General features: G+C 33.2%; 1 protein-coding gene across 2 annotated transcripts in view; it reads left to right on the top strand.

The window, feature by feature from the left end:
* The window catches only part of RASA1 (RAS p21 protein activator 1), a 116,771-nt gene that overhangs the window by 54,556 nt on the left and 48,540 nt on the right, over positions 1-13,675 (top strand). The window contains exons 3-6 of one of the 2 annotated variants that reach the window (XM_060635420.3): positions 153-288; positions 940-1,010; positions 5,223-5,340; positions 8,437-8,468. In XM_060635420.3, coding sequence (XP_060491403.1) covers positions 153-288; positions 940-1,010; positions 5,223-5,340; positions 8,437-8,468 — 357 coding nt within the window. Of the gene's footprint in view, positions 1-152; positions 293-939; positions 1,011-5,222; positions 5,341-8,436; positions 8,469-13,675 lie in introns of both variants that reach the window. The other variant, XM_060635421.3, reaches the window with a different exon arrangement.

Here is a 13,675-nt window from a genome sequence, read left to right as displayed (position 1 = left end):
GTGAAAATATGAATAAGTGATACTTTAAAACAGGATGTAGATAAAAGAGTATGAGAATTAGAGATTTAGCATTTCTAAATTTAGAAATTGGTCTCCACATTGGCTCTAAAGATTTTTTTATACTGTATTTTTTTTTTTTCCTGTACAAATAGGATTATTGCTATGTGTGGCGATTACTACATTGGTGGAAGACGTTTTTCTTCACTGTCAGACCTAATAGGTTATTACAGTCATGTTTCCTGTTTGCTTAAAGGAGAAAAATTGCTTTATCCAGTTGCACCACCAGAGGCAAGTAAAACTTGAATAAAATATTTTTCAAAAATTTATTACTTCACTTTACTAATGAGGTTAGCTCTTGTTCAGTTTTTTATGGTGTTTATTATAATTCAAGAAATACCATATTGAATTTTAATTCTGTCATATTAGCAAAACTGCCACCTTCTTTAAAAAAATAAAATAATTTTTCTGTAATTTTGTCTTTACGTTTCTAAATTTTTTTTTTTTTTTTATAATACTGTATGGTGATAGCTTAACAAATATTTTTAAAGGGATGAGGAGGAATCACTGATTGTATAGGGCTAATCCTGAAGTTGCCGTAAGATTCTGAAATGCCTTCTACTTCATTAGAAAAAGGTTAATTTATATTTTCTGCGTAGTTCATTTAAAATTAAATGGTTACTCCTATTACTTGATACAAACATTGGTTATACAGTTAAAAGAATTTGTAAAAAAGCAGCAACAGAAACAAGACCAGCATTTCTAGGCTTTAGGTATTTATAGCCTGAGTAAAAAATAGTTTGACTGATCCTGTGGTGTTCATAATGTGGATTTTTGTTGGTTTTAACTTTATGTGGACATAACCTGATTTGACTTTGACATGAAGAGATTATCTATTGTAAATCTTTTTTTTTTTTTTTTTTTTTTTTTAATGATTTCTAGCCAGTAGAAGATAGAAGGCGTGTTCGAGCCATTCTACCTTACACAAAAGTTCCAGACACTGATGAAATAAGGTATTTTATAATGTATTCTCATTTATAGGCATTTGAAACAGGCATTTGACACACTTGGAAAACATTGCTCTTGGACTAGGAAGGTTTTGGAATTTGAGGAAATAGCATTGTAGCAGGATGAAGGTACCTTTAATATTGAGTTCATTGTTCCTGTACTCTTGTGTTTGGCTTATTTGTTCAGAATATGGATTTGGATCAGAGTGGCCACAGTGAAGATGACAGAAATAATTCAGCTTTTATTAGACTATCTCTGACAAAGTAAGGATAATTGTTATATTCTGTACTCTCCTTTAATTTTTATTACTACATGGCATTTATATCTTAACTGTAATTTGTACTTAAATGATGACCAAACTTCTATTTTACATGATGGGTGAATAGTTTAAGTGTGGCATAGAACTACAGAACGTGATAATCTTTAAAAATTATTTTTATATAATTTGATTTATATATAATGTTTTATTATTTTTACATAAACTGATTTGTTATATAATTTGATAATTATCAAATATTCAGTGTCTTTCTGTAAGCTGTTTAACTTTACAATAGAAAATTTATTTCTTGCTGGCAAAATGTTTACTGATTCTGAGTATACAGCTTCTCACTGAAATCAACAGCAGCATTTAAAATACAGCGATAACTTTGGGGCATAGTGAAATTTCTAAAAATAGGATAATTTAAAAAAGACTCAAGTATCTGGAATTTCAAAATAAGGATTCCATTTTTATATGATTGTCCACAAAATAACTTCTCATTTAGTTTTTATTGGCGTACCTTTATTTGTGATCTAAGCGGGAAAAGCAAATGAACAAAAACGAAGGAAGGAAATGTATACAATAATGAAGAACAATGGTGAACTACAAATTCAGGAAGTTTGGATAACTTGTAAATTCCCAGTGAATCATCTAGAACAGCAGTGCTCAAAGTGTGATCCATGTAACTTCGAGGATCCTTGAGATCCCTTTAGAGGGTTCACAAGAACCAAACTGCTTTCTTAATAAGACTAAGATAAAATATACCCTTTCCACTGTGACATACATGTACACTGATGGTACATGAGCAACGAGCAGAGCTGTAAATCTATTAGGACCTTAGGACAGATTAAGGCAGGGGCACCATAGTGTATGGTGTTCTTCACTGCCACACACTTAGAGGTAAAAAGTATCAACCAGTGTCCTCTAAGGTTTTTCTTGGTGCAACTACAAAATGTATTTTATTAAATCTCAACCCTTTTAATATTCTGTATGATGACTATCTTTTTAATCTTCTCTGTGATGAAAACTGGTGTGATGAAATGGGAAGTATGCACAAAGTGCCTTGGCTGCATGAGTGGAGCATTGAGTTGAGAGCTGAGGTAGCTTCTGCTTTTGTGTATACCACATATACTTAATAGAATGACTGACAGGCAAACTATGGTTATTCAGACTAGAGGATTTGACTTTTCTTTTCTTTTCTTCTTTTTCTTTCTTTTTTTTTTTTTTTGTTTTTTTTTTGGTAAAGTGAGTGTTTTATGTTACTTCAGGGGAAATAACTGGCAGTATTTATTGCCAATGAGAAAATTTGAGCTTGGAATAAAAAAATGAGGATTTTAGAAACCCTGTATCTCCCATCAGGAGTTTGACAGCTTCCTAAATATAAACAGTTCATGATTTTTCTGATGAGATTGGTGGTAATATTAAAAAATGTGATGTTTTGATTGTGTAAAATGTATTTATGTCTGAAAGGTCTACATAGCTCAGTGAACCAATATTTTCTAAATGAACAATGCACGCTGTTAAAGAATTCTGCCTGGGTAAAGATCCATTCAGAGTGCAAGATGGACAAATACATTTTACTGGAATGGGATGCAGAAAGTTCTTGCTGCAGTTTTAGAGTCCACATTACAACTAACCTTCGAGTACCACTTGCTGAGCTTTTGATGTTACATCATAGAATATCTATAATTATGCAATCTCAAAGGCTATTAAAATACCCCTTTCATGACTACATATTTTTTGTGAGGCCAGATTTTTCTTCATATACTTCGGATAAAAAAACATAAAGCAACAGATTGAATGTAGAAATAGGAGAACCGAGTAGTTTTCAGTTGAAACAGATGTTGAGATTTGCAAAAATGTGAAATAATACTGTCACAAACTTTAAAAATATTATTTTTCATATTCTTTATGTTATATATAATGGGGTGTATTTTTTTAAGAATCAGTAAATACTTTAAAACATTTATATTTTAAATCTAATATGATAAATCTAAATGGGTTGAACTTATATAAATAAAAGCCTTTTAGGTTGTCAGTTTTTAAGAGTATATAGGGCTCCTAAGAGAACCTCAAAACTGAGAACTACAGGGGCGCCTGGGTGGCTCAGTCGGTTAAGCGTCCGACTTCAACTCAGGTCACGATCTCGCGGTCTGTGAGTTCGAGCCCCGCGTCGGGCTCTGGGCTGACGGCTCAGAGCCTGGAGCTGCTTTTGATTCTGGGTCTCCCTCTCTCTGACCCTTCCCCGTTCATGCTCTGTCTGTCTCTGTCTCAAAAATAAATAAGCGTTAAAAAAAATTAAAAAAAACAAAAACAAAAAAAACCCCTGAGAACTACCGATCTAGGAAGATGAAAATTTAAACAAAAATTAGCATGTGCACCCCAAGATCAAGAGTTGCATGCTCCACCAACTGAGCCAGCCAGGTGCCCCTAAGTCTTTTAAAATTTGTATATATCTGTGAAGTTTTTTGTTTTGTTTTGTTTTTAGGTAAAAACATCTGAAGAGTAATGAGATTTAATAAGGCGTTTTAACCTTTTTTGAGGAAGAATGCAAAATAATACATAAAGAATCTTGTGATTGTATTGTTTGTGCTAGTAAGCTTTTTATTTTAATTTTTTTTTCATTTTTGCATGATAGTGTTCTAGCAACAACAAAAGTCAAAATTAAAAAAACAAATTCTCTTATGATTACTTTTGACCAAGAAATATAACTTGTCACTTCTCCTTTCTCTTTTACTTCTTGTCCATATGTATTCCTTTTTTTACTCATAATTATTATTTTTTTAATGTAGTTGTTTAGGAGGTTGGTTTTAGAAAGGAATAACATATTTGGCTAAGAGGTAATGTCTGCTGTCTGCTGCTCATCAGTGAGTGAAATATTGGTCACTGTTAACAAGGATTGTAGTGTCAAGATAGAATGCAGTGTATGTCATGCTCATTCATATAGCAATCACCCAAAGTATTGTGTACAAGTTTTCTTTTCTTGAATTTGTATAAGAAACAGGCTTGAGATATTCCGGAGAAAAACGGTTTTCAGAAGTATGAGAAAAGATTTACTTAATGGAAGTTTGGTTTCTGAAAATTAAGATTGAAAGGAAAATTGATTTAAAAAAATATTTGACAGACATGGATATAGATGTAGGGTTAATGGTAGCAGCCAATCAATCTTGAAACCTTAAATGTTCAGAGGCATTCATTCAGGCTTAGAAGGACACTTAAGCGAATTACTGATGTTGATAGATGGCATCAGTATAAAACTAACTTACTCCTCCTGTGATTTGGTGGAGGTTGCAAACATCTAGATTCCAAGGAAAAGAAACTAGTTTGTGTGTTTCCCTCTACTCAGAAGTTTGTAACAGAAAAAACATTCATACATTTTCAAATGCTTTACTACCACTTTCAAACAAAAAGAATGCTATGTAGTATCATGGGTATCTAAGTAAATTAAATAAATCTTAACGTTCTTTATGAGAAAAATATTAATTCTCATAAACATATGCTGATTAGACTAATGGTGCTTATTCAAAATAAAGTTTTTCCAAAGTAACTGTGTCTTGTTTATGTGTAATGAATTAACTATATTATGATTTTATATCTAAACCATATCTGAAAGATAATTACACAGAAGCTTAAATTTTTAAGTCAGTTTTCTTGGAGTTACACCCTAAAGCTTGTAATGCATATATAATTATTGGTTACAAACATTCCAGTTTGAATGTAATAATAATCCAGTGGTGCAGATACCATTTACACGTGATGAAATTAAGAGTCAGATTGTTAAGTGGCTTCAAAGTTTTACATTTAGATGATGCCAGAAACAGGACAAAAATCCAGAGTGTTTGACTTTAATTTCTTGCATTTTCCAATATCATAGTATCTCTTGTATTACGTGATTAGTCAATTTTCCCTGTTTAAAACTTTAATTCAATTTTAATAACTTCATAATTGTCACTTTCAGTTTCCTAAAAGGAGATATGTTTATTGTTCATAATGAATTAGAAGATGGATGGATGTGGGTTACAAATCTAAGAACAGATGAACAGGGCCTTATTGTTGAAGACTTAGTGGAAGAGGTGGTAAGTTTTGTTCTTTTCTTCTCACTCTCAGAATTGTCAGTGTTTTGTACATTTTTGGAACTTGTCCATAATCATGGAAATTAGTTGTGAAACATTTTTTTTTAATGAGAAACCTAATTCCTAAGTACAAGGAATTTTTCATTAAAATGTATTTACTGTAATAAATGTTATTTTTTGTAAAGACCATAATTAGGCTAGCATGTTTTAATCTTTAACTGCCAATTTTCAGAAAGTTTTTATGAGTTTCTAAGAATAAAGAACATTAACATTTGTGCTTATTTGTATCACTTTTTGTCGTCTTGGTGGTTTTTCTCTTAAGTGACATTATGTCAAACTGATCATGGAAATCTCATTCAAATAGTTGTCCATGTTTGCTTTCAAATTCTTCATCTCCCAAATACATGTATAACTTTCTAGTAACTTTGGAAAAGCTTAGTTATATTACACATACATTATCACATGTTTCTACATTATCAGTATTTCCATTTTCATTGTCACCACATAATATAGTATTAGAAATCTTATCACTGTAAATAATTGTGCATTTCTTAATAGCAGGTCTGCATTCAAACAGTATTTGCATTTCAGAGATACTACTCAGTATCACTGAATCATATCCAAAATATTACAGTTTTGGAATTCACCCTTCCTTTTTGGATTTGGTTAGGGTGATGGAATGGTTTCCTTTTATCTTTCATAACCTTCAGAGCTACTGTTTTTAAAATATGTCATGAACCTGGTAATATTCTGAAACCTGTGCTTTGATTATTGTTGCAGGAAGACAACAGGGGAGAATATTTGTTTTTGTTATTCTTTTGACTAATAGAACTTGATATGTAAAAGTAAAACATACTGACAAAAAGTGGAGGGAGGTTGAGGAAATGGTATGATAAATTCCATACACATAGTTACTTAATAGAGGAGCTGGCATTAGAACTTCTAATTCCTAGGTTACTATTTGGAATTTTACAGTAGGAAGGGATATTTATTCCATATAGGCCAGAAGTGTTCAAACTGAAGAATCTCACTGGTTTTACTTATGAAATTTCTTAGTTAAAATTTTTTATGTTGGATTTTTTTTTCTCCTTGCTATAACCCCCTTTCCCCCAATTTTCTGATTATTTGAAGGATTTATAGTATAGTTTAACTTTTCTTTAGCTCTTGAATTCTGGGTCAAATCCAACTAGGTAAACTTTAAGAAGAATAAGTGTAAGTTATCCAAGGAGTACAGAAAAAAAAAAAAAAAAAGCTCAATTTAAGATAAAGAGACATGACCTCATGTCAATAAAAGGAAAAAAATAAAAACAATTTAATAACTCAGTATGAACAAAAAATGTGATGTGGCTGCTAAAAAGGAATATAGTCATACTCTGAATTAATAGTGGAATAGTTTCAAGTTAGAATTATAAATAGGTTTCACACCAGTATGTATAATAAGTTTTCATAATGGTCTTCATTGGAGCATAGTGATTCCTTGTAGGTTGAAAAGCCATTTAGAGATTGTCTAGATTTCAGACATTACTTTGGTGGTTGGATTTAAGGATTTTCCCACCCTGAACTTCTGATTACTGTTCCCCAAGCACATTTATACTTTTATGCCTTAAATCTAGAATGTAAGCTCTGTGAGGATTTTTGTCTCTAATTCAGTGATGTGTTCCCATAGCAGAATAGTGTCTCGTATTAGTAAACATTCAGCAAATGTTTGTTGAATGAATATCTCTTTGCCTATACTTTCTCCTCTTCCTTGACACTCTTGCCCTGCTACACCACTGACTTGTAAAATTTGATTCATTTTTATCAATTCAGCCCAGATGTTGCCCCTTTTTTCACAGAGGTTTTATGCCTATCTTAGTCTAAATTGTTTTCTCCTATGTTTTTATAGCACCTTGTTAATTCTGTATTTTACTACACTGTATAAAATTAATTTATGGTGTAAACCAGTTCTATAGAGATGAACTCCTTTTGGGCAATGATAATGTATTTTGTTTTTGTGGGGTTTTTTTTGTTTGTTTTTTAGCGTACTGCTTTGCATATAGTAGGCATTCAGTGAGTGTGTGGTTTTACTTTGGGTAGGTATTTGATGAGTGAGGAAAAATTGAGGGAAGTAAATCCATGGACAGATCGACTATTTTTCTACTCTTTCCTTCATTATTCAGTGAAGACTTGGTGCCAGATACCCAGTTTTGCTGGGTCCTAGAGGTACACCTCAAAAATATTCAGTGCAACCTATATGAACAGCATTGTGCTAGTGATTATGGTGGTGGTAGGTGTTAAAGAATAGTTAAGATGTTACGATGCATGTAGCCACTATACCGGAATGAATAAATAACACCAGTGTATCTTAAATAATAGGAATGCCAAATAGGTAAGGTTAAAAAGATGATAAAAGAAGGATGTCTTTTTGATTTAAAGTAAAAGTTTATATTTATGTTCTAGGGACTCATTGTTTCACTGAGGAGGTAGTATTTGAAGAAGATCCTACCTAGATAGTAGGAAACAGGTAGGAAACAGTGAGTGAAAAAGACATCCTAGGTTAAAAAGAATAAGCTAGGTGGTAGGAGAATGTGGATTAGCAAATAGGTAGTTATGTGTGACCATGGTATAGATAACTTAAGAGAGTTGGTAGTATAAGACAGGAAATGTAGACCTGAGTTCTATGATAAAGGATTTTGGTTTTATAAAAGGAATTTTTAGGAAGTAGAGCAGTATTAAAGGTTTGGTTTTTACATTTTGTTTGTTTGTTTGTTTTTTGTTTGGTGTACCTTAGTGCAGGACAAAGTTGCAGTTGAAACTGAAGAATCCAGATTGGAATGGTGAGATGGTGGGGTGAGACAGGGCACAGAGGTAATTAAACTAGTTGGGCTTTGGTAACTATTGAAGAAAAGAGAGAACAAGGGCCTGGATTAGAGTAACCACAACAAGTAAGGGAGAGAGTCTTAGAAAGACATTTCTTGAACCGATATATCTTTTCTTGTATAAGTAAATATTAGGGACAGGGTAGAGATGTGTTTGAAGATATGATTTTATTAACTTTAATGAAAATAGATGTAATAGTTAAAACTGTATAAAATACTGTCTTAATATCTTATCCTTTAGGGCCGGGAAGAAGATCCACATGAAGGCAAAATGTGAGTTTGTGTTAATTTTTAAAAGGAAAAAGAAACTATGTTGTAAACCTACTAATTGAAAAACTTAGGCCAAAATTTATTTTAAAAGAAAATTGCTACTTTGGGGGCTGACTTAAGAATGGTTTTTATTTGGCTCGAGAACTGGTATGTTAAAATTTTCTTTAGGATCTATGGGTAGTTTTATTTTTAAATAACGATGGTGGCTTTTACTATATAGAACTCTTCTATCACCAAACTAAAGGCTTTTCTATAAACAACATTAATAACATCATGAATGTCATGATTCATAATATTTTTGTTTCCTTACTGATTTATTTATAGCATTTCTTGTTTTTGTAACCACATCTTTTGGGTATTTTATGTTTCAGTTTTTTTCAGTTTGTTTTGTGTGAGAGAGAGAGAACTTTTCAGCAAGATCATGACTCTTTACCGTATTTATTAAGATTCTACAAGGCCTTTTTTTTCATAATCTTTTCAGGCTGATTTTAGGTATCTTGTAAGGGCTAATTCAAAGACCAGGTATTACTGTACTTAATATTTGCCACAGTCATCTCTTGTATTTCAGAAGTTATTAGCTGTTAACAGTAACCTCCTATGGGAAATTTACTCTGATTTTGTTATTGTCCTTGGAGATCTATTTTAGTGTTTTGCTCATCCCTCATTTACTTTGCATAAAAATTTTCTTTTAAAGACGTTAACTCTTAATCCCAATTCTGTCTTACTCATGATTTTAATTAAGACTGTTCATCTTTTGATCTCTTTTCAGTGGAACACTTTTTTTCCTTACCATCCTGTCAGTGTTGATGAATGGAATTTAAAGGTTGCCTCTCAAGTGTTTGCTTATTCTCTTTTCTAACCATTAGAATACAAAAACAGTAAGCTGAATTCTCCACTTTCAGTAAACCTCGCTTAGTTCCTGATGCTTCCTTTAAGTAGAACATATGAAATGTTTTCTGACTCCATTTTCCTTGTTGTTTGTGTAGGTGCAAAATAGCCTCCATGAGTGAGATGGTACATTGTTGACTGTATTTGTGTGAAGTCTTCCCTCTACCTGTATCAAATTACAAATTCTAATTAGTGTTTGGGGGAGGCATACTGATAATGTAAGCAAATGGAATGGGTCAGGTATAAATATTCTTATTTTTCCCAAATTAAAATAATGCTGATCTTTCTTACTTTCCTTTTTTGATGAAGATTAAGGTACATGGAACTGGCTCCCTACAGTACAAACAACAGTGCAGAGTATGGTGATACATGGCAGTTAACATTCTCTCTTTGTATTAGAGAGTGGGAAGCCAAAAACTAGTAATGTTTCCCTGCAGTAAGTTGACTGCTGTAATTGATGTGTGCAAAAACGGGAGTCCAGTGTTGTGAGATCTTCGTGATTTTCAAGATACAGTTGAAATCTGTATTTTTATCCCTATTTAAAATAATACCATATATATATTTTTAAAAGAAAAGGAAAAAAATGTTGGTCACATGCCACTAAATATTTAAAGCTTCATCCAGTTTTCTCACAGCATAAAGTATAAATCCCACTTTTGCTGGGAATGTTTTTTAGTTAGTACATCTCTGAACTTTGTAATTATCTACTCATTTGGTATTTAGTGTAAGCTAAATTGCGCTGTTGACTTATTTTATGTATTTCTCAGCTCCCTCTAATTTCTTAAGGTGGAGACTGGCAGTGAAGCAACCTCAGTAGCATCCAGTAGCATCCATGAGTGCTCTTTCAGACTAAACAAATGTAACTTGAACTGTGTTTCTTTCTGGCTCCCTTTTAACAATGATATAGACATCAAGTCCTGATAATTTTGTTTTCTAAAATATTTCTTTTTTTTTTTTTTTTTGAACATTTATTATTGAGAGACAGAGAGAGACAGAGCATGAGCAGGGGACGGACTGAGGGACGGGGAGACAAAGAATCCAAAGCAGGCTCCAGGCTCTGAGCTGTCAGCACAGAGCCCGACACGGGGCTCAAACTCACAAACTGCGAGATCATGACCTGAGCTGAAGTCAGACGCTTAACCGACAGAGCCACCCAGGCGCCCCTAGAATATTTCTTGAATGTGTGTCTTCTTCTCAATCTTAAGCAACCATACTCTAGTTCAGGCCCTTTTCTTTATTTTTTTTTTTTTAATTAAAAAAATTAATTGACGATAGATGACACACAGTGTTAACATTAGTTGTAGGTGTACAACAAAGTGATTGAACAATTCTGTACATGATGCCCTGCGCCCCCCAGGTGTAGCTACCATCTGTCACCATACATCATTATTACAGCATCCTTGACTATATTCATTATGGTATGCCTTTTGTTCCTGTGACTTACTCATTCCAAACTAGAGGCCTGTATCCCCCACTCCTCTTTATTCCTTTTGCCCATCCTCCACTCTGGCAACCATCAGTTGGTTCTCTGTATTTATAGGTCTGTTCTTCTCATTTCTTAACAGGACTTGATGTAGCAGTAACCTCCAAGTTGGTTTTCTTTGATGCTTTCAGTCTCTTTAAATCCTTTCTTCCAGTAGCAAGCATAATCTTCCTAAAACCCATATCTGACTGCATCACTTTTGCACTTAAAAGCATTACCTTATTCTCTGTCATCTTTACCTTAGCAGAGCCTGAAATGATCCTCTCATCTGACTATTGTGTCCTTTACTAGTCATATCTCTTTTATGTTTATATTCTACTCTCCAGCTTGTCGATCTTCAAATGTGTAAAACTGTTTTTCACCTTTGTCTAAGCTACTTTCTAGGTCAGAATACCACTGCATTATGTTTGGTTAATTTCTATTCTTAATGACTTAACTCACTTATCACTTCCCAAGAAGTCTTCCTTTATCTTCTCCCTCACATGTTCCATAGAGATGGTGCCCTCCTCTTTTATTCCAAAAATGCCCTCTGTGCATTTCTATCACTGCACTTTATTATATTTTTGACATTGTTTTTGTAGTTATACAGTATTTGTGTCGCTTTTTCTTATTGGAAGGGAACTTGGTAAGAACAGGGACTCCTCTTTCTATCATTGGTGTAAACCATGTGTTTGAAATATGTACATTTTACATATAGGTAATAAATGTCTCAATGAGGAAACTCAGATCTACTTCACAAAATCATTATTGCCGATTTGTTCTCTAAACCCCGTTTGGTGCTCCTCACTTTGAATTCCCTTGTTTTTCTTTATTCTTGCTATAAAAATATAGGAATAGCCTTTGAGGGTATCTACTCATCTCTCCCCCAGAATATAAAAACCCTGTTCTAGCATTTATAGGAAATGGCCATTTAGATTATACTTGAATGCAGTATAGACCCTTACTACCTTTTAAGGAAGCCTGGATTGCTCCAGTTTTTGTGTACTTGCTGTATGGTATTCATAATTTGCATTGAGTTAATGAGTTAATGGTGGGAATAATGTTAAAGAGGGTATTCAAAAGTTTAACATTTCATTCATGTGAAAAGGTAAATATGCAGTTATATTTTGATAAGTAATAGTATGGGTAATTTAAAACAATGTTAACAGCTTCTAAATCTGTAACACTGGGCTTTAGAGCACTTACATGTTTTAGACTTGTAGTATTTTTATTTTCCAGCTTTTTTTGGGTATATATCTTTTTTATTGAAATAACACTATACTTATTCATATATATAATTAGCATGCTCAGAAGTAATTTTTAATGTGCCTTTCCAGTATGTATTAAATACAGCACAGTGTTCTGAACACATTCATTCAGTGAAACAACACTGAATTTATTAACATACATAATATACAATGAGCTTTTTTTTATGTAGAGAAATTTCTAATTTTTATTAAGAAATTTTTAATTGGAGTATAATTAAATCCAATGGTAAATTTGTTTCAGGTATACAATATAAATAATTATTGAACGGTTCTATATATTACTCAGTGTTCATTGGGATAAGTGTAATTTTAATCCCCCCTATCTGTTTCCCCCATCCCCATGCCTTCCTCCCTCTGGCAACCACCAGTTTGTTCTTTGTATTTAAGAGTGAAGAGTGTTTTTTGTTTATCTTTGTTTGTTCATTTTGTTTCTTAAATTCCAGACATGAGTTGAATCGTATAGTATGTCTTTCTCCGTCTGACTGACTTCCATCCATGTTGATACAGATGGCAAAAATCTCTTTCTTTTTTATGGCTAATATTCCATTGTATGTATATACCACATTTTTATCCATTCATCTATCCTTGGGCACTTGGGTTGCTTCCATATTTTGGCTACTGTAAATTACATGACATTAACCATAGGAGTGGATATACTGTCTTCTTTGGAAAGATGTCTACTCAGGTTCTCTGCCCTCCCCACCCCCCCTGCTTTTTTTTTTTTTTTTTTTTTTTTTTTTTTTATTGAGAAACAGAGAGAGAATGAGACTGAGAGTATGAGCAGGGGAGGGGCAGAGAGAGAGGGAAAGAGAGACTCTTAAGCTGGGCATGGAGCCTGACTCAGGGCTCCATCTCATGACCCTGAGATCATGACTTGAGCCAAAATTGAGAGTCCGTTCCTTAGCCGACTGAAGCATCCAGGTGCCTCTCTGCCCATTTTTTTAATTGAAATATTTATTTTTCTAGAGTTGAGGTTTAGAAGTTGTTTATATATTTTGGATATTAACCCCTTATCAGATACATCATTTGCAAATTCCGTAGGTTTTCACTGTGCAGAAACTTTTAATTTTGATGTAGTCTCAATAGTTTACTTTTGTTTTTGCTTCCTTTGCCTGAGGAGACCTATCTAGAAAAATATTTCTATGGCTGATGTCAAAGAAATTACTGCCTGTGTTTTCTTTAAGGAGGTTTATGTTTTCAGGTCCCCCTTTATGTCTCTAATCCATTTGGAGTTCATTTTTGTGTATGGTATAAGAGAGTAACCCAGTTTTCATTCTTTTGCATGTACGTGTCCAGTTTTTTCAACACCATTTATTGAAGAGACTGTTTTTCTCCCCCAGCATATATTGTTGACTCCTTTGCCCTAGATTAATTGACCACATAATTGTGAGTTAATTTCTGGGCTCTCTTTTCTGTTCCATCGATCTGTTTATTGGGTCTGGGGTTTTTTTTTTTGTTTGTTTGTTTTTTGTGTACTGTTTTTTGCCAGTACCATACTGTTTTGATTACTACAGCTTTGTAGTATATCTTTATATCTGGGATGTGATACCTCCAGTTTTGTTCTTCTTTTTCAAGATGGCTTTGGCTCTTGG

Source organism: Panthera onca, chromosome A1 (genome assembly GCF_046562875.1).
Source record: "Panthera onca isolate mPanOnc1 chromosome A1, mPanOnc1 haplotype 2, whole genome shotgun sequence".
NCBI classification, from domain to species: domain Eukaryota; kingdom Metazoa; phylum Chordata; class Mammalia; order Carnivora; family Felidae; genus Panthera; species Panthera onca.
The sequence above is the reverse complement of the archived record's forward strand: the minus strand, read 5'-3'. Positions and strand labels throughout refer to the sequence as shown.